At 44.3% G+C, this 19975-nt stretch overlaps 1 protein-coding gene across 7 annotated transcripts in view; it reads right to left on the minus strand.

The window, feature by feature from the left end:
- The window catches only part of LOC115074703 (lamin-L(III)-like), a 103451-nt gene that overhangs the window by 18022 nt on the left and 65454 nt on the right, over positions 1-19975 (minus strand). For 5 of the 7 annotated variants that reach the window (XM_029574430.1, XM_029574429.1, XM_029574434.1 and 2 more), the window contains one exon: positions 4149-5133. Coding sequence is in view for 6 of the 7 variants with exons in the window: in XM_029574429.1 (XP_029430289.1) it covers positions 5095-5133 (39 nt within the window). In the remaining variant the exon portion in view is untranslated. Of the gene's footprint in view, positions 1-4148; positions 5134-19975 lie in introns of those variants that run through there. The other 2 variants (XM_029574433.1, XM_029574432.1) reach the window with 1 other exon arrangement.

A 19975-nucleotide genomic window follows, 5' to 3' on the forward strand; every position in this document is an offset into this window, starting at 1 on the left:
TTTAATACAACCAATGAGAATGACTCCAGTTCACAAGAGTAATGTCAAATCTGCACTGGCCAGTATAAAACAGAATATAGCAGGATATTCAAAACTATGAACTTAAAGCACAGTACAATCAACTTGTTTGTTAAGATCATAAGGATAAACTGTGTGTAAATACAGTGAACACTTTAAACACAGTTTATCCTTCTGCTCTTAAAAGTTGATTGGATGGTTTTCATTTGATTTTTTTTTTTTTTTTAATTTATGGTTTTCATTTGATTTTAAGTGGACAGCTCCCCTCCCCCCCCAGAGTTTTGAATTTCCTGCTATATTCTGGTGTTTTGGGGTTTTTTTTAATTGAAATTTCAAAAATGAACATAAGCAAACTTGAAGCAAAAATTGACAGGATACATCCATGTAAAGAATAATAAAAGCATTAAACACAAATATAGTTACTACTTAGGTAGCTCTCTCATATTTAAGGAAAAGAGAAGCACAAGCTCATTAAAGAGCAAAAAAACAACAAATGGAAAAAAAAAAGCTGAGAAGTATCAATACATTTATATAATGCCAATTCACTGGAAAGGAAGGAAACTAACATTATTACGCATTACTAGCCCTGAAAGCTAGAAAAAATCTCAAATGCGATGGTTCAAAGTATATACACTTCACATTTAAATACTAAACTTAAGGCCAAAACTTGACGCATAACTAAACTTTTTCCTTTGTTCCTGGATTGGCCTAGTAATATTAGGATAGATCCAAATTTGACCATAAAACAAAGTAAATTCGTTACGAAAGAACATTCTCTAAATTGTGGTCTTGAGAAAAAACAAAAGAAAACAAAAAGTGTTCCTCGATTAGTCAAGTCATACCTTATCCTGTAAGGTCAGGCGAAGCCTCTTGAATCTGGTCACCAGTTTCTCCCTTAGTTCCCATAGGAAGGTAATAGACTGGCCACTGGAGGCATCATTTCAGCGGAAATCTTCAAGTTCCCAATAAGATATTTTAAAAATAAACCCGTAGGTGAAAACAGCTCAATCATAGGAAAATTTAACAATTGAAGATTCAAATATATAGGATTTTCTAAATTCTTACATTTCTTAGCGTTTATAATTTCACTTTGGACTAAATTTATTAATCCACAATGACTATCATGTATATTAAATAAAGATGTATGAATATATGTCAAGTAATTTGCCAAAGCAAGCAAGAGGTACACTGGACCAGTATTTTCAATTGAGTACTTTGAATTTGATTTATCTATGCATCCAATCTTCCTTTGTGAGAAACAAGGGTAACCTCAGTATCTTGTATATGCCAGTAAATGTCAGAAGTTACATCCAGCAATGAAGAAATAGACAGAGAAACCAATGCTGTCCATACAGAATCAAGCATATTACTGAAGGTCTTTCAACAGAAACCTGATATAAAACTCTTATCAGAGTCTCCTCAGAGAAATCTCTCTTTAACTTCCTTTCCTGCACCAACCACTGGTGTCAAGGCCTGAGTCAGAGAATCACTAAATGCTCCCATGTCCACCGACAATGCAGCATGTTCACTCAGCAAAAATACAAACTCATCCGACTTCCCTAACAAAGGACTCCTGCAAATGATACGATGCCTCCCTAGATGCCATCAACACCCTTTCTGGGATGACTCAACAGCAGGCTCTCTCTCATTGATAACATCTAGAGCGGAAGAGATGTAATTGGCGTGTCAAGAGTTAAGGTAACTTCATCATTCAGTGTGGCGATGGCTGCTCGCTCATCAGCCACCCTTGTAACAAAAGCAAAAGCCAGCAAATTCACCAATGCTGGGGTGAGAAACTCACTAGCCCTCTTGAGTAGGATCAGCCACAGGGGAGACTGTGGAATTCATTCTGATCTTTCCCTTTCTTTTAGTATGCGGCATTCTAGGCAAAAAATACAAAAAAAAAGGCACTCACACCCGCTTCATCTCATTCAGTTGACATCTTGGCTCCCTATTCTGTTTTATATTGACCAGTTCACATTTGACATTGCCCTTGTGAACTGAAGGCATTCTCATTGGTTGATTTGGAAGTTGCATCAACCAGTAGGTTTTAATTACAATGAAGGTGTCTGTTAGGCACAGTGTGAGACTGTAGGACCAATATAGAAGTATGTTTTATTAAAGGTATTCTATATACAGGGATTTTGAAAGGTTATATATAACATTGGTTTTGTTGTAGGAAAAGCTTCCTGAGGCAGACATTCAATTGCCAAAATACCACTGTGCTGGGCGACAAATACACGAGTGTATTTGTGCTCCAGGGAGTGTTTTTTGAAGGGCCGCATCATACAATTAGATAAACTGTGACTATTCGTGATACAGACATTTATGGATATTTTTTAGATGCATCAATCATTTTCAAAAAATGTTTTTGGTTTTATAAACTATTTGAAAAATGTTTTTGCACCTTGTAGTTTTTGTATTAAGTGTATTAAGTGCAAGACACTGGTGTCATGAATATAGCATTCTGCGAGTGCATTCCAACAGCGTATCAGTCTCCTCCTAAACGCGAACGGCGCATACAGCCTCGATTAAAAGAATTTTTGGCGCCATTCGTAGCGCTTCAAAGTTATCGATACTCTTGCTCACAGCAAGATTGACAAGCTGTATAGATGCTCTTTTAAACTTTCTGACAAATTTGATGGTATGAGATAACTATCAGACATACAAGCGACATTGCATACAGCTCCTGAAGCAGCCCCTTTGGTTGGGTGAAACTCGGCCTGAGTCGGGCTTTTTATCGGATGAACGAGTCTCCATAATAAAGATTCTAAACGGACAATATTAGTTTTGTGCCATTTTTCTCATACTGCAATAAAAGATATTTGGGCTTACTTGAGAAATAGCCAGTGCTGGAGATGTACTGTGTAGAATATGAGCACACCTCAATTTAACAGAAGAGTGTTCATAAAACTGAATTTATAGTTAATTGCCACAATAAGCATTTAAACATTCAAGTAAGTTTCAGCTAGTATTAAAATTTAACATTTCACTTTTAGAAAGAGTTGGGTTTTACCTCCCAAATAAAAAGTATATTTCTCATTATTAAAAATAATTCTGCATAATACTTCCATATATTCCCCAGCTATTTTAAAATGTTTTCATTATTAAACTGTATGCAAATGATATAGAAAATCTTTATTAATAAAAATTTAACAAAAGTTACAAAACACAAGATCCCATATGAAATAGGACCCTGCAAACGATTTAACAGTTTTAGCTCTAACAAAAATATACATATGCACATTTCAGCTAATTTATAGTAGCTGTAACCTAACATTTTGGTAGGTTTGAACTGTTAATCGTCACATAAGAGTTCAGAAAGGAAATAAATATATTAATATAAATCTAACAAATAAATTCCAAATTTTACAATGTTATGCCTTTCTACTGTAAAAGGTTTTCAGGCAATACAAAAATGCTGTTAAATATATAAATAGAAAATACAGGTGATTGCATAATGAAGGTTCTAGACCATAAAATCCCATATCTTGAATCAGTGTAATTTTCCATTCCACCCTCTTTATCCAAGTTAATAAGTCAAATGTATCTGCATCACTGCCAACATTTTGAAGAATACATTGTAAAGAATATAAAGTTCACTGTGGTATTCTTCTACCCGTGTCACTTGCCGGGAATCAAAATGTTAACAGCTAGAGACAAGTTGTCCCTGGCAAGAGCTGTACCATGACATTTATTTTGAATTAGAGCTATAGTACAATTTAGTGGTACCCTAGCAAACTATATATAATGTAGGTAAACCATGAGGATAAAGTGTTTGGGTCTTATTTTTCTTCAAGAATTTACAACCACAATGGGAGGTTTTTTCACTCAGAACTAAAAAATATGGATTAAAGGATTTCTTTTCGCTCGAACATGTCTTCCTTAAGTTGTCTTTCAGCAACATAGTATTAGCTCAGTCAAAAATTTCCAGTGCTCCAATAAACACTGGGTAAGAAGCATAGTACACTAAAATACCCTCACTTATATACAACGGCATATATGTATAAATGAACCAAGAAGCTGTGCAAACAAGATGCCCATTGACTTGTAAGAATACTTATGGCAAAAGAAAAATCATAGGATACATAATAGTATTAAGTCTCAGAGCCACCTATCAACAAATGGCATTTATTTAGATCAGAACATTATGGTACAACTTTTTTTTTTTTTTTTTTGCAGAATGAAAGCACCATAGTTGAAGATTTAGCATGATGCTATGTTTGTATTCAACTATCTGCTTCTGGTGTTTCAGTTTAGTATTTGTATGTGTCAAGCAGCAAGACACTTCCACATGCTGTTGGACCTTTCACAACAGTATGGAAGATGCATACCTCAATGCAGCAACTAGATGGAGATTAAGAGTCAAGAAATAGAAAACTAAAGGCTTCTTTAAAGCCATTTCCCTGTTTTTTGGGTTGGGTTTTTTTTTTTTTTTTAAAGGAAACATAGAAAATGCTCAAAACTGGGCTGAAATTTACAGCACAATCATGGTCTGTTTAGCAGCTTGAAATAAGGAATTCACAACGTTTCTAGCAGCAGCTTGATACTAACCAACTACAGACATCCAAGAGATTGATGTCCTTATGTTTTTGATATAAAAGGTCAAAATAAAATATGCATTCTGTTTTCACAGTTCTGCTTTTCCTCTTCCCTAAACAAATGCACTTTAGAAAGCCAGTGATTTTATGTTGATTACATTTTAGAAGCCAAAGCCCATTCCCTTATATCTAGAATATTGTGACAGGTTTTTAGTACCAATCTGCAGCTGTTCCTAAGGATTAGTCTGGTTTCCTGCAAATATCTAGTATCATGCTCATTTTATGTAATCTTATTTTTAAAATACAATAGAATAGGATTTTTTTCCAAATCTGCTTCCTTCACTCTGGTCAGGGCTCAACGTTAGTGAATGCTTGAAATTTCACGTGGCAATTTTGTTAACAGTTCAAATATATATATATTAAAAAAAAAGACACCATAAAACCCAAAAACAAAACCAATCTAGATATATTCCAGTAGTTCCAGAAGTTCACATTAAAATGTCACTTGGTTGAGCTGGTCAATACCTTGTTTTCACTACATGATAGAACAGCTGGGATCTTCAGAGTGTTGGGACTGAAAAGCAAAAGTTAAAAATAGATTAAATGCATTAACACTATCCAGGTGATTTGTCCTTTAAAATGGCAAAGACACTACACCATGTGACTTAAGGCCTTTGCTCTGGAATTTGTTGCCAGAGGATGTGGTTAGTGCAGTTAGTGTAGCTGGGTTCAAAAAAGGGTTGGATAAGTTCTTGGAGGAGAAGTCCATTAATGGCTATTAATCAAGTTTACTTAGGGAATAGCCACTGCTATTAATTGCATCAGTAGCATGGGATCTTTTTAGTGTTTGAGTAATTGCCAGGTTCTTGTGGCCTGGTTTGGCCTCTGTTGGAAACAGGATGCTGGGCTTGATGGACCCTTGGTCTGACCCAGCATGGCAATTTCTTATGTTCTTATGACCTACAAAGCAATTACACAGCTCTACAAGTGGCTAAATCTGGCTGTTGAAATGCTTATATCATAAAAATTCTACACAGAAGAAAAGTGACCTTTAAGATAACCTAAAGCAGCATTTCAACCAACCTGACTGGAAATGAGCACAAAAGTGTTTCTCCATGGATAGGAAGGAATAATAGCCACACATCATCCAACAGCACCTTGTTAGAATATGCTCTCCAAAGCTCAGAAAAAAAAAAAGAAGACCTTTCTGAGCATGTGCGAGAGTTTTCTATACTGCTATTGCCACGCGCCTGCCCCTCAGTCTTTTATTCGTATGCTTTTTGAACAGTCAGAATTTTTGGTTCTCAGTCATTGCTGCTCAAGTTTTTTTTTTTGTTTTTATATATCTTTGGTATATTTTTCCTATTTCTTCCCTTTAGTCACTGCAATGTTCTCCCTTTTCTCTTAAAAATAAATAAAGTTTACTAGTTGTGCGATTGCCTTTTTACCATGTCATAAAAGTCTTCAAGAGCTTAAAGAAGAAGTTTAAATTATGCACTGAATGCAGACAGAAAATGGTGAGTCAAGGCCTACATGATTTAGAATGTCTTGGACTGGACCAAGTTATGGAGAACTTCAGGCAATATTGTAAAATGTTACCAAGAGCTGATTTCTATAGAGAAATGACATTGAAAATGGAGATGTCATCTCCTTCAGATAGTGAAAGATCATTCTCCAAAGAACCAGTGCCTAAAGGGTCAAGAGTCCAAAAGAGAGAAAAAAAAAGTGTCTCCTATTCTCTTCCTTCTGATAAGAGAAAAAGTCACCATTTGCCTTCTGAGCCATCCCAAAAGGAACACTGTACTTTTGATGTCTTGGCGCAGAGTATGGTAGACACCAGTCTGTGCCAAACTTTGTCCCCATATACATCTGCACAGTCTGTAGCTGCTTCTGCTTTGGCACAGAAGCATCTTGGTGCAGATACTCTATCACATCTTTTTGAGATGATATATGTACAATATTAGTTCCAGAGTCTGATTCTTCTAAGATGGTAACAACTCATCCTTTCTCCTGAATGTCATTTGTCTAAAACTTATGGTCTAATTTCAAACATTATAGCAGTGTTGCTTACCTGTAAGAGTTCTCAGAGGACAGCAGGATGTTAGTCCTCGCACATGGGTGATATCATCAGATGGAGCCCAGGCTGGAACTTTGATCTCAAAGATTCTAGAAAACACCCTACTGAGCATGTGCAGTTGTAGTCATCGCCCTGCCCTCACGATATAGATAATACATAGAGAAACCAACTCCCAGGGGAGGTGGGTGGGTGGGTTTTGTGAGGATTAACATCCTGCTATCCTCAGAGAATACCTGTTACAGGTAAGCAACTCTGCTTTCTCAGGACAAACGGGATGTAGTCCTCACACATGGGTGATTCCCAAGCTATGGACTGTCTGAGCAAGACAAAACAGGAAATTGCAGTACTGAAAGCATCACCTCTCCCCCTATTGCCTGTAAGGCAGCTAACCCACAAAGGGGTCTAGGCGGGAAAAGAGTTGGGTTCTACAAAGAGAAAAACCATAGAAAAGACTGAGACACAAACCTCCAATGCATAGCAGAAGTACCTAAGGCAGGGGAGTGATGCGAATGCCAGCAATGGAAAACTCTGCATCATGGAAAACATTACAAGCAGGGTTTCAGAACAATAAACCCTGACGACAGTAGTTCTAGAACCTCTTGGGTACAGGAAAAAGTCTAGAGATGTAAACAAGAGAACTCTTGGACAAAGACCACAGTTTCCTTCGGTATTACAAGACAACCGAAAAACCAACTGGAGCCAGAGAGCTTTCCAGAAAGAAACTGCAGTGCACTTGTATCTGAAGGACAAAGTATCTGCAGAAATATGCCCCATGTTTGGCTGATAGGTACAATGGGCAGAAAAACCCAAGCAATGCTTAGTAGAATAATCAACAAATGGCAGGGTCTGTGACAGACCCTAAGTGCCAAAGTATCAGACATAGCTGGCCACGTAAAACAACATCAAGAGTTTCAGAGGATGAAAGGCAACCCCTGAATGGGATCACTAGCCCAAACCCCCAAGCAGGAAGGTAAGTTAGTCTTGAAGCTCACCCACACAGTATCCTGTCAAGGGCAGGGCTATCCATCCTGTCTACAGGATAGTTCAGTTGAGCAGGAAAGCACTTTGGACAACCCAGTGAAGTAAGAAAAGCTAAAGACAATACCAGCCAGAACTTGGTGAAAATTTAGGGAAAAAATTGGTGTCTTTTTCCCTGCAGGTATACACTCAAATATACCACAAATGCCCTAGCTTTTCTTCCCCTTGACATTCTAACTGGAAGTCAGAAGGAGCGAAGAACACAAGGAGGCTGACCTGTGAACTGCAGGAGTAAGAACAAGTTACTAGGTTGTATATGTCAACCCCAAGCAAATAACTCACTGCCGATTCCAGTAGGAAGTTTCCCACCGCGATAGAGCCCTCAGGCTGCTTGGAACAGCTGAAACAGAGCGAATCCCCCAGGGAAGAAATCCAGAAACACTCCACCAAAAGACAGGAAGCTGGGTTGTTGCAAGTGCAAACCCTGTAGAAGAGGATGTCTTCACTGGCCTGGAAACCTTAAGGGTACCAAGGAAGGGTCACTGTGATCTCGAAACAGACTGTTCACCAATCTGGCTTACGTATTAATACCTTGGCCATGATTACCTATACTTCCCCCAAGGAAGCAAGCGGTCCAGTAAATGGAACTGTTGCAAGAACCAGGACTCTCCTGTCCGCAGATAGGGTTATACCTAAAATAGGGAAGTACAGCTTGCAAGTCACTGCAACCAAAGAGTAGCTTCTGTTGCGGGCTCCCTCAGTCATGGATATGACGATAGGTAGAAAGGCATACTTGCCAATTAGATGGACTAGAACACTCCTCACTGAAATAGGGTTGCACAGGCGAGAATGACTGGCAATAGTGGCCCTCCACGAAAAATGCCCATTAAGTTCAGCAGGTATCAAAGGTGACTCCCGGACGAGAGAAACCCCTAATCTTCACCAGGGAGCTATACCGAAGAGAAGACTCAGAGCACGATGGGAAGACAATCTGGAATGGCTCCCTCGTGAAATAGACCTGCTGTGCTTTAGGTAGACCTAAGGAGAGAGTGCTACCACCCAACCGGCTCTCAGATCCTGTGAGGAACCAAGAGTGACTGCCAGTCAAACTGTAACGTCCCTTCTTCCGGAAACAGAGAATGAGGGACGCCCATTGCAGGGGTGGACAACCAGGTGTCCAGGGGGACCCATAAGGGTTGCTCTGGAAACTCAGTCATATTGCCCCTTCCTGAAGAGACAGGAAAGTAACGGGAAGCAGGGCCTCCTGATCCTGAAAAAGCCTTCCAACTCTCCAGGTAAAAGTTGGGTTACAGTTATTGATCACAGAGGTTCAGAAATGACCAATCTACCACTTGCGGCCACCCTCAGTTGGGATAGGCACCACGGTAATCAATGGAGGGACCTCAGCAAAAACAGTCCAATGACTACCACTTGGTGTGCCCCTGTTCTGGCCTACAAGGAGATGCACCGATTCAAAAGAATCAAGGCTCGAGTTTGGCAATAAACCTGCAAGGGTCAGAACCCCAGGGGCTTCTCCACAAAGAGGATTTCTAACCTGGTAGAGGTTGAAAGACATAGTTCTCTTCTGAGGAAGGGGGAAGACTCCTGACACTACCCTCCTGATATCCACGCCCATAGGTGGTCAACCAGGAATGCTGTCTGAGGTCAGTCCTGTGGCTGCGGAACACAACCTGTTGTGCTCACCCCGAAGAAAACGCACAGACACCCATACAGTAGAGGGCAAGTGGAAGAATAGTGCCCTCTGCTGTAAAAGCATGCTGACCAATACTCATACAGTGATATCCCATCCTACGGATGGTGGCACACCTATGAACCCACTTGCCACACTTGTAGGTGGAATTACACAGCACAGCAAGGACCGAGCACCACCTGTTAAGAGTCGATGGCTGTGCGTTGTCAAAAAGCAATCACAGTGTGATGGTGCCTTCCTTGCCAGTGCTCCCCAGCACCTTATGGTGCAGAACAGACTAGGTGGCTGATGATGATGTGATGATGGCAGAACCCTGGCATAGCTGTGTACCTCACAGACAGAGAATGCCACCTGCTAGCATCCCCCTGCTGTACCCAAATGCATACGCTGTACTCCACTGTCACACTAAATCCCAATGGAATGAATAGGAACAGTGTGATGATGGCATTCCCAGTACCACTGGGACACTAATTATAGCATGGTGGTGGGTGAACACCACCCTTGAAATTGCGTCAGGAATGGCTCACTCCTGATTCCCCCATGGAACGGCAGCAGCAAAGTCCATGGCGACCGACGGTGCCCATAATGCTCTGCGATATTGTCCTGCAATATTGACCACATCCACTTGTGCCTACCATGGTGATGGTGACGGTGCCCTTGGGGGCCCATAGTGCTCTTGTACTCACTAACAATGGATTGCTGCTGCACCCAGGGCTTCAACAGTGCTTGACCATGTCTTGACTAGTTTGACGGTATATAGAGCCATTCCCAGTGCACCAGTGGACATACACAGCCCGGCAGCACCGATAGACCCCAGTACCCGAAGGCATTGATGGACCTGTGGTACTGAGGATGCCAGGGGCGCCTACAGGCAGAGACTCTACAGCCACAACATGGCCTTGACATGCCTCATCAGTGCCCAAAAAGAACAGATGACTGCCAGCGCCATCGACAAATCCCTTTGGCTCACCTATACGTCAGAGGGCATCGATGCTGCGAGCTGGATGGCATCCTTCGCCAGTGGCTATCGCTAATGATAGCCTCGATGGCAATCCTGGTGCTCATTAGCACAGATGATGCACTAAGCCAGGCGGGGCATCAGATGCCCCCTGATCCTAGTGGCTCAGTGCCCCTGAGATAATCAGCAACCATGGTGCCTGATAGCCATAGGCCAGTGATGGGACAGCATGATGTCCAGATAGGGCACAGAGGGACAACACAAAGGAGCCTCGAAGGCATAGGACCACTGGCCTGGATGCCTTAACGCTACAGGTTGCCTTGGATAGACGACTACCCCGGTGCTCGACAGTAAGTTTGCCGAAACCCCTGTTGCCCAAGGGATTCAGTGGCACTCAAGGGCGCTAGGAACCCTGGTGGTTGGAGGCCTTGAGGGTGACTAGGGCGCTCAATGGCCATCCCAGTGCCTCATCAATGGTGCTAGACATAGTCGAGAGTGACAATAAATGGTATCACTGGCCAACACGCCCAATGGTTCCATAGTAGCCTTGCATCTCAATAGCACTGAGGGTGGTTCTGATGGTGTCTAGAGGTTGGTGCCGCTATTCCACCACATCAAAGCCCAAGATGCTCGATGATGCTAAGGTAGATGTCATTCCTCCAGTGTATCGAGATTCTACAGCCCCCGCAGACACCTACGGTACAGAAGGCACAGCCAGCACACTCAAAGTGTGCACAGAGCTTGCTGGCACCCACGTAGCCCTTATGGCATTGAGGGTGGTCATGCACCTCGATGGCAGCAAGAGTGACCATGGTGCTTAATGGCAGTCCTGGTCCCCGACATGGTCCTGACATTGACACGTCAGATCATAGTAACATATAGTAACATAGTAATGATGGCAGAAAAAGATCAAAATGGTCCATCTAGGCTGCCCAGCAAGCTTCCCAAGGTAGTGCACTGGTCACAGATGTGCATTAGCAACAGATATGGCACAGAAAGTGCAGCAGCAAGCTGCTTGCACAGGCTCTTGCTCACCCTTCTCTTGCATGGAGACTGCATTGCCATCACAGGCAAGCAGGAGAAGAGGCTACATCATCTAGGGCTCCTGCCCCTGGAGACTAGTTCCTTTGAATGTTGGGAGGATGAGCTCGCTCCCCCCCCCCCCCCCAAGGAATGGTGTGGTCCTTGATCTCTTCACTGTCCAAACCTCCATCGATGCTGATCAATCGGTGAAACGACATAGAACTCCTGCCCGGATAGAACTCTGGCAAGTCCCCAGGCTCAGCGGCCTACACGGATCACCCACGGACTGCATTCTGTCAGTCCAGCCAGCACCTGGGCAAAGGTACAAAAACAGACAGAGCAAAGAGAGAACACAGATACTAAACTGCAGATACAGTATTTATTTAATAAGGGATAGTATTAGACTCTGCCAGGCTGCAGAGCAACTAAGGCCCACTATACGGCTAGCAGACAGTGGAAAGAGGAGGAAGAAAAGGAAAAAAAAACTACCGAAGGTAAAGGAAAGAAAAAAAGCTGCAGCTCTAGAAAAAATATCAATTTCAAAAACTGAGGAGAGCGCAAAGCTGAATACCGTGACACACATGGCTTCCGCAATCACATGGCTCCATGGGGGGGGGGGGGGGGGGGGGGGAGACTGAAGGACTCTGCCTTGGGGGGCAGGGTGATGACTACAGCTGCACATACTCAGTAGGGCATGTTTGAAAGTTCTAGAATCTGAGATCAAAGTTCCGAACTGGGTTCCATCCAATGAAGTCAACATGTGTGAGGACTACCATCCTGTTTGACTACTTCAAAAGATCAGAGCTAGTAATAGAACAGTTTTCAAAGTTTCAGACAGTCTTCCATTACTCCCTTTCAGAAGATTCAGCAACCAGATTTAAAATCTATTGCTTCCTTTCCACAATCAGGAAAATCTCCCCCCCCCCCCCCCAAAAAAAAAAAAAAGATTCTCCAGGACACTGTTTGAATCAGAGGATCTTTACAGAGTATTTTCAAAGCAAATTTACATGCATAAGATCACTTTGAAAATACTTGGGTAATTAGCTGAATGCCTGTACACATTACTGTGCATATTTACATCTGCTCTTCAGAAGGTAAAACTTGTGCAATGTAATTTTCCCGCATACTTTTTAAAATAGAAAGACATGCGCATACATTCCAACTCTGCACCCCCCCCCCACACCCCCCACACCCCCCACACCACATACCCACACTGCCAGATCATCTCTCTGCAGTTACTGTGAAACCAGGTTACTTGCACATTTTTCACAAACCGAACCCAGGGCTATTTTAGTACAGCCATAAAACTCAGTTTTATGCATGTAAATGGCTTTGAAAATTACCCCCTTAGTAATAAAGTGTTAGCCAAAATATTTATACTGTACTTTACAATATATAAACATGCAACAGCCATGATATTTAGAGCAAAATTTTCAAATGCTAGTATAAAGCTAAATGTCTAAAAATCCACATTCGATGGCTCAAGATGTCAAACATTAAACACATTTTCAGATACTTGTGCATCTAAATAGCCTAGATTGCTATTTTCAGATGGGTATCTAAATAGTGGAGAGAATTTCACTTTAGATAGCCAGATGTTTTCAAGTCTAACCCTACCCCAAGTAAACCAAGTAGTAAAGTATTTGCGTAGTGTTTCTATATTTTATGTTGAAACAATTTACACCCACTTCAATTTTTTTTTTATTTTTTTTTTTCTATGTGTTTTTAAAGAGGTTTATGATTTCCTCATGCATCTTATTCATTCTATCCAGCTTCATGGTGAACTAAAATTATACATTTTGTATAATGTATGCTTTTCCTACAATTTCTTGATTTAGGTTACTATTTTGTAATATTTTTGGTTCCAACCAGTTTTTTTCAGATCTTGGCAGTGTGGATGTAAGAGTATCTGGAAAATCTTTTTCTGTCCAAGTTACAGCCTTGTGAGTCAATGAGATCCTAATGGATTTTAATCCTCTTCCCTGTATATCTGCATGTCATTTTAGATTACTACTCTGTGGCCAGACCAATTGCTTAGAACAAAATGCCAGAACACCTGAGAACTCAGACGGATAACTCTGTTTCCCTGTCCCATTTCAGGGAAACAGGATAACCCTGTTTCCCTGAAATGAATGCTTCATAGGCCGCAATCCCCGGCCTGTGAAGCATTCATTTCCTCCCTCGAAGCTATGGGTTTCAATCAAATTGTTCACTCTCCTACACACAAAGCTGGCCACACCCTAGATCTGATTTTCATCATCTCCCCCCCATCAACATAAGCAATCCCCCCTCATGCCTGGCAGTACCTTGGTCTGATCACTCTTTGATTCTTACTAACCTCACTCTTCCGCAAATTTACCCTACCTTGCCTTACCAGCCCATATCTTTCAAATACCGCAAAACTTGTACTGTGGACACTATCACACAAGCATGCTCTGACATAGACAATCAAATTGACCTCTCTTCCCCAGACAACGCCTTCTCCTCCTGGGTCAACCTCACCCTTAACATTGCCAACAAACATTGCCCACTAACAACAAAAACCTTCAACCCTAACCGTAGAAATAGAAAACCCTGGTACACACCTGATCTCAGAATTCTTAAAACTCAGCTTAGAGCTGCTGAAAGGTGCTGGCACAAGCACCACTCCCCCGCAGCCAAAACCAACTATTACCAACGCATGCACGAATACAGAAACTCCATCCTCCATACTAAACGTGAATACTATGCCAGAAAAATACACGGTCTACAACATAACCCCAAGGCCCTTTTCTCTATGGTTGCTGACCTTACCACTCCCTCTCACACGCAACAACTAGCAACCACCTCCAAGAATCGATGCAATGAGTTAGCACATTTCTTTAGAGATAAAGTTACCTCCATCACGGCACACTTTTCTCACAATAACAACAATGTTATTCTTCCTATCATCAGCGCTTCAGCTACTCTTTCCTCTTTTGACTCTTCTTCCTCCCTGGAAATAGAGAACATCCTAAGATAGATGAAACCCTCCTCACATCCTTCTGAAACTATCCCCTCTAAACTTCTACTATCTATACCCAAAGTAATCGCCAAACCACTATCCAACATCTTCAACTGCTCTTTAGAGCAAGGCACAGTCCCTAACTTTCTCAAACAAGCAGTAGTGAAACCGCTACTCAAAAAACCCAATCTTGATCCTGCCACATTGTCTAATTACAGACCTGTTTCCAACCTACCCCTCCTAGCTAAAATTCTTGAAAAACTAGTTAACTCTCGCCTTTCCCTTCACCTTGAACAACACAACATTCTCCCATCAACCCAACATGGTTTCAGGAAGCATTTAAGTACTGAAACCCTACTACTCTCTCTTTCCGACACACTTATCAGAGGAACCGACTCGGGATCCTCTTATCTGATTGCTATGCTAGACATCTCCGCTGCGTTTGACACTGTCAATCACTCTATCCTACTCAACATCCTCAGAAGTATTGGGATCTCTGGTAACGCACTCGCCTGGATACAATCCTATCTCCAAAATCGCTTTTTCACTGTCCTAGTTGATAACAATGAATCTGAACCTATCAGTCTCCCTCAGGGTGTTCCCCAGGGCTCCTCTCTCTCCTCTACCCTCTTTAATATCTACTTGCTTCCCCTTACCACCCTTCTCACCAACCTTCACATCAAGCATTTCATTTATGCAGACGATGTGCAAATTCTCTTCCCCTTTTCTGACTCCCTCCAAACTGCCCTACAAAACTGGGAATCCTGCCTTTCCTCCATTAACCAACTCCTCACAGACATGCACTTGGCTCTAAATCCCAACAAAACTGAACTCTTAATCATCTCTAATAAGCAGCCTCTTCCAGCTATCCCACTCTCATATGCATCTACATCTTTCTCCACACACACTCGCAACCTAGGTGTCCTCATTGATAACTATCTCACTTTTAAACCATTTATTAACTCTATCATAAAGGACTGCTATTTTAAGCTACAAACGATAAAAAAACTCAGACCATTGCTACACTTTTCTGATTTTCGTACAGTTCTTCAGTCTATTATCCTGTCTAAAATAGACTACTGTAACGCCCTCCTCCTTGGCATCCCCTCAACGCACACCAAACCGTTACAACTATTACAAAACGCCGCGGCACGTATACTGGCAAACTCTAAAAAAAGAGACCACATTACTCCCACGCTTATCAACTCCATTGGCTCCCAATACCCTCACGAATACTTTACAAAGCACTCTCCCTCATCCATAAAAGTCTGTTAAATGCAAACCTCAACTGGATCAACCCCCCTCTCCTCCCCCGCACTTCCAATAGACCTACTCGCCCAGCCCTACAAGGAACCCTCCGTACTCAATCAATCAAATCTATCAAACTCTCCTCCACCATGAGCAGAGCATTTTCCCTTGCTGGCCCCACTATATGGAACTCCCTGCCTCCTGATATACGCATTGAGACCTCTACTCCTAAATTAAAAAAAAAACTTAAAACTTGGTTGTTCCGGCAAGCTTACCCCCTCCCCCCCCAACATAAAAATCCCTAACAGCAATCGAGTAACAATTCGAGTAGCTGACCCGTTACCTCCTCCTTCGAATATGATTAAGAATGCTTTAAGAACGCTGGCTCCTGTACATTGTAGTTATTGTATTATAGTTGTCGTATTTATTTATTTATTGTTATGCCAATCAGCATTATCTATAGTTCCTGTTACTGTAAATGCATATGATACCCCTTTATTTAGTTCCCATTCTTAAAACATATCTAATTGTTATCACACCTTTCCCCATTATTTTTCTTTTGTTACTTGTATTAGATTGTTACTTGTAAGGGCCCTGCCCAAAAGTTATTTGTTTTATGTAAACCGATACGATGTGTGAACGGCTATCGGTATAGAAGAGACTTTAAATAAATAAATAAATAAATAAATACGTACCGGGATCAGTCCAGACTGTGGGTTGAGCCTCCTTTCCAGCAGGTGGAGACAGACTAAAACTTGAAGGATGCCCTATATCAGGACAGAGCCTATCCTCTAACCCTTCTGTATTCGTCTGTCTCCAGCAGGTGTTAGCAGCTCACCCTTCGTTCTCTGCTTCAGGCTAGTCAGCCTTTTCTTTCTTCTTCCTATCGGATCAAGCAAGTACTTCTTCTTATTTTCCTTAGTAGCAAAGGGACTTTTCCTTAGTGATTTTTTTCCTTTTCTTCGGTGGGAGACTGTTCCGTCTCCCGGCTCTTGCCGGTCTCAGGGGGGCTTTGCCCCTTGTGTGCTGCATAGCCTGAGTCCGTTCCGCTTCCAGGTGTGGAGACAGAGTCTCTCCGGGTCTCGTCTCCCCCCCCTCTGGCTGCAGAGACGGTTTAGAACCCGCTGCTGCGCTCAGTTAAAAAAAAAAAAAAAAAAAGTGAATGTATATTTAAAAGAGGAATTTCACTTTTTATTATAAGTTGCAGGTATTCCCCTACCTCCAGCTTATTTGCAGCAGTAGACCCATATTTTTCTTCTTCGGGTCTCAGGAGGCTTGAACCGGCAGCCAGACAGGCAGGAGTCAGCAGGATTCCCCCCTGCCTCACTCTTGGCCTCCAGGCTGTCAATCATTTTTTCTCTGCAGCCTTTTTTTCTCCTCAGAGTGGCTCTCTCTTTGCCACGAGCAGGCAGCCTGCCTCTTTTCTGCAGCCCCCATCGAGTTTTTGCCGTGGGGGTTTCTTTTATGCCTCCCTGCCGGGTGGGGTGTGTTTCCCTCCTCCTGCTTAATTTCTTTTCGTGAGCATGCAGGAGGAGGTGGAAGGTTACCCCCTTGCCCCCCCCCCCCCCGGGACAACTGATTTAAAAAAAGAAAAAAAAATATTAATTAATTTAATGAGTTACAAACATTTCCTCACTCCATGCCGTTGGCAGTTCGGCCAGCTGCGGAGCCCCCGGGGTCCCTTGGGGCGTGGGTGGTCCCGGAGGTGCCCCCTCCCTGTCCCCCGATGGATCCCGGTACTCCCGGATCCTATAGCCACCACGGTTGCATTAGCTAATCTTCCTGGTGCCGCCTCTTGTCCACGGAGATGACCCCGGTCCTGGCGGGATCCTGGTTTCGGCAAGTGCCTTCTCCCCTCCCACGCCCAAACTGTTCCTGCCTGCGGCTTTGGCAGGCTCCCCAGCCAGGCCGTGCCCTGAACGAGCTCACCCTCCCGGTAGCATACTTGTTTTAAAAAAAAAAAAAAAAAAAAAAAAAAAAAAGGGAAACCCCATAATCACTCTGTGGACTACTCCTGCGGTCGTGTTCTGGAGGGTTTTCCCGGTTTTCAAGTGGCCCCGGTACGCCTGCTCAAGGCTCCTTTGAAGCGCACTCTTATGTCCTAGCGCCGGGGATGGGTTCCACATTTGGCTGCAGTTTCCTGCTGTGGGTAGGTCTCACATGGGGTCATCCGTCAAAATTCCTCTGTGCCCGGGACCCTCCTGTGGCCAGAGGCTGCGCATTCGACCCTTCTCCGCCTCCAGCCGTCGGCGATTGCCTCTGTGATGTCCGCCACACAGCTCCTCTAGCTGCGCCACTGTTCGGCCGCTCCGGCCTCCTCAGCCCGGTGGGGTACGTTGCCATTCAGAGGTAAGCTGTTCCTTGTCCGGGACCTTGAGAAACTAGGGATTCCTTAGGGAACGGTAGGGGCCATCAGCTCCCGGTGGCCTGTCCAAAACCATTCCTGGTCCTTTATACCCTCTAGTCCACGCTTTCGGGGCCGGGGTCAGCATACCCCACGCGGGCACGGTGACTCCTCAGGGGGGTTTGTCCTTCATGATCGCAGTTTCTGTCACAGCATTCTTGTGGGTGCCATCCCTTTCGCGAGGGTTAGCCCACGCGCTCAATCCTTACGCCTGCACATACTCCGGAGTGTCTTTGCCTCATTCTTCGGTCCCCTTCTGAGGCGGTTGCCTTTCCCTTCTCTCCGCGGACTGAGTCCGGATCCGGTTGGACCAAGGGGCCCTCGACGTTCTCAGACACGGGTACGTCTTTGCCTTCCTTGAGTTTGTCGGGATCTTTTTCTGTTCCCCCGGGTGCTCGGTCCCTGCAGCATATGGTGGAGCAAACCCCCACCAAGCTCCTGTGTCTGGGTGCGGAGGCCCCGGGCCCAGCCAACGTACTTGCCGCAGGCCACTATCCTATTTTCTTCATTCACTCTTAGTCCTCACAAGAGTCACCCGGGCTCTCAGTTCCCGCTTCTCCACATGCATACCCTGTGAGCATACTCGTACCATCCTGCCCCGGAACATTCCTCGTCCCACTCGTTTCTCACAGTGGCATATTCCATTCTCCGTTTTCATCGTGGCTGCCATATTCTCTTCGCATTCGCGTCCTCCGCCGGGACTTCGAGTTCTGGGCGCTCCCTTTGGTCTTGCGACGGAACCTTGCATCTTCACCAATGTCTAGGTGTTGATGGCAGCAGCTCTCCGCCGGGCAGGACTCCTCGTCTACTCTTATCTAGGCATCTGGCACGTCAGGGCCAAGGCGGAGGTTCTTCGTCGGCGGTCGGTGTATCGCGTACTAGCTCTCTTTGCGTCCCTCAGGTGGATCCTGTATTTCCCTTAGAGCAATCTTCAGCCCTTCAAGGAGTTAGAGTACCTGAGCATCCACTTAGACACCCGGGTAGGCAAGGCCTCCTTGCTTCATGCGCGGGCCTCAAGTTGTTCGGCCGTTTTCAGAGTCTGCCCTTGCTTCCTTCTTTGACAGCTTGTGTCTGCCTGCAGTTCTCGGGCTCCTCGGCTCCTACCATCGACTTAGTCCTTTGGGCCCTTGCTCCAATACGACTGTTCTAGATAACTTTGCTGTCCCGTTGGTGCCACTGGTGGAACAGTCTCACACAGTTCTCCCATCCTTGGGCTTTACCGTTGCCGTCTTACAGGGGTAGATTCCCCCTTCTTCCTATGCTACCGGGCCTACCTCTCCAAGTTCCCCAGTGGACGATAGTACCCACGGATGTCAGTCTTCCGGGCCGAGGTGTGGGCAGCCTCTCCCAGTATGCCCAGGGGACCTGGCCAGCATCTCCGTCTCGCTGGCATGTTATGGAGGCTCGGGCGATGTTCCTAGCTCTTCTGGAGTTTCTTCCTCTCATACGCGGCAAGGCGCTACGGGTCTTGCCCGATAACTACACCACCGTGGTTTGCCTCAATCGCTCAGGTGGCGTTCGCAGTCCGTGGGTGGCCCTGGACACCAGCCTTCTCTTCGCCTGGGCAAAGCGACTCCTATAGTGCCCGGTGGCCTCCCACTCAGCTGGCCAGGGGAATGTTCAGGTTGCTTTCTCCATTGTCAGTTGCTAGATCCCGGGGATTGGGAACTCTTTGGCTCAACCATAGTTCTTTCATCGACAGGTAGTTCCCTCCCACCTGGGCCTCATGGTGACTCTTCTCTGTACCATGGTAAATGGGTTCTTCCGCTGGAGGGCCCACGGCTAGGCGGGTGTAGTTGCTTGGTTTTCCCTTGGCCGGCGGTACGTCTTTTTCTATTCCCCCCCCCCCCCCCCAAGGGTCTCTGATCGGGAAAGTTCTCAGATGGATAGTTCTCCACCGGAGTCCCATGGTTCTGGTAGCGAGGGACCGTTCTGGCCTTGGCTCGTGGTTTTTCTCCACCTAGCGATTGTCGGACCTCTGCGGTGGCGCCTTCTTCCTCAGCTCCCTAGTTGGGGACCTGTATTTTTTGCGAC

This window comes from Rhinatrema bivittatum, chromosome 13 (assembly GCF_901001135.1).
Source record: "Rhinatrema bivittatum chromosome 13, aRhiBiv1.1, whole genome shotgun sequence".
NCBI classification, from domain to species: Eukaryota; Metazoa; Chordata; class Amphibia; order Gymnophiona; family Rhinatrematidae; genus Rhinatrema; species Rhinatrema bivittatum.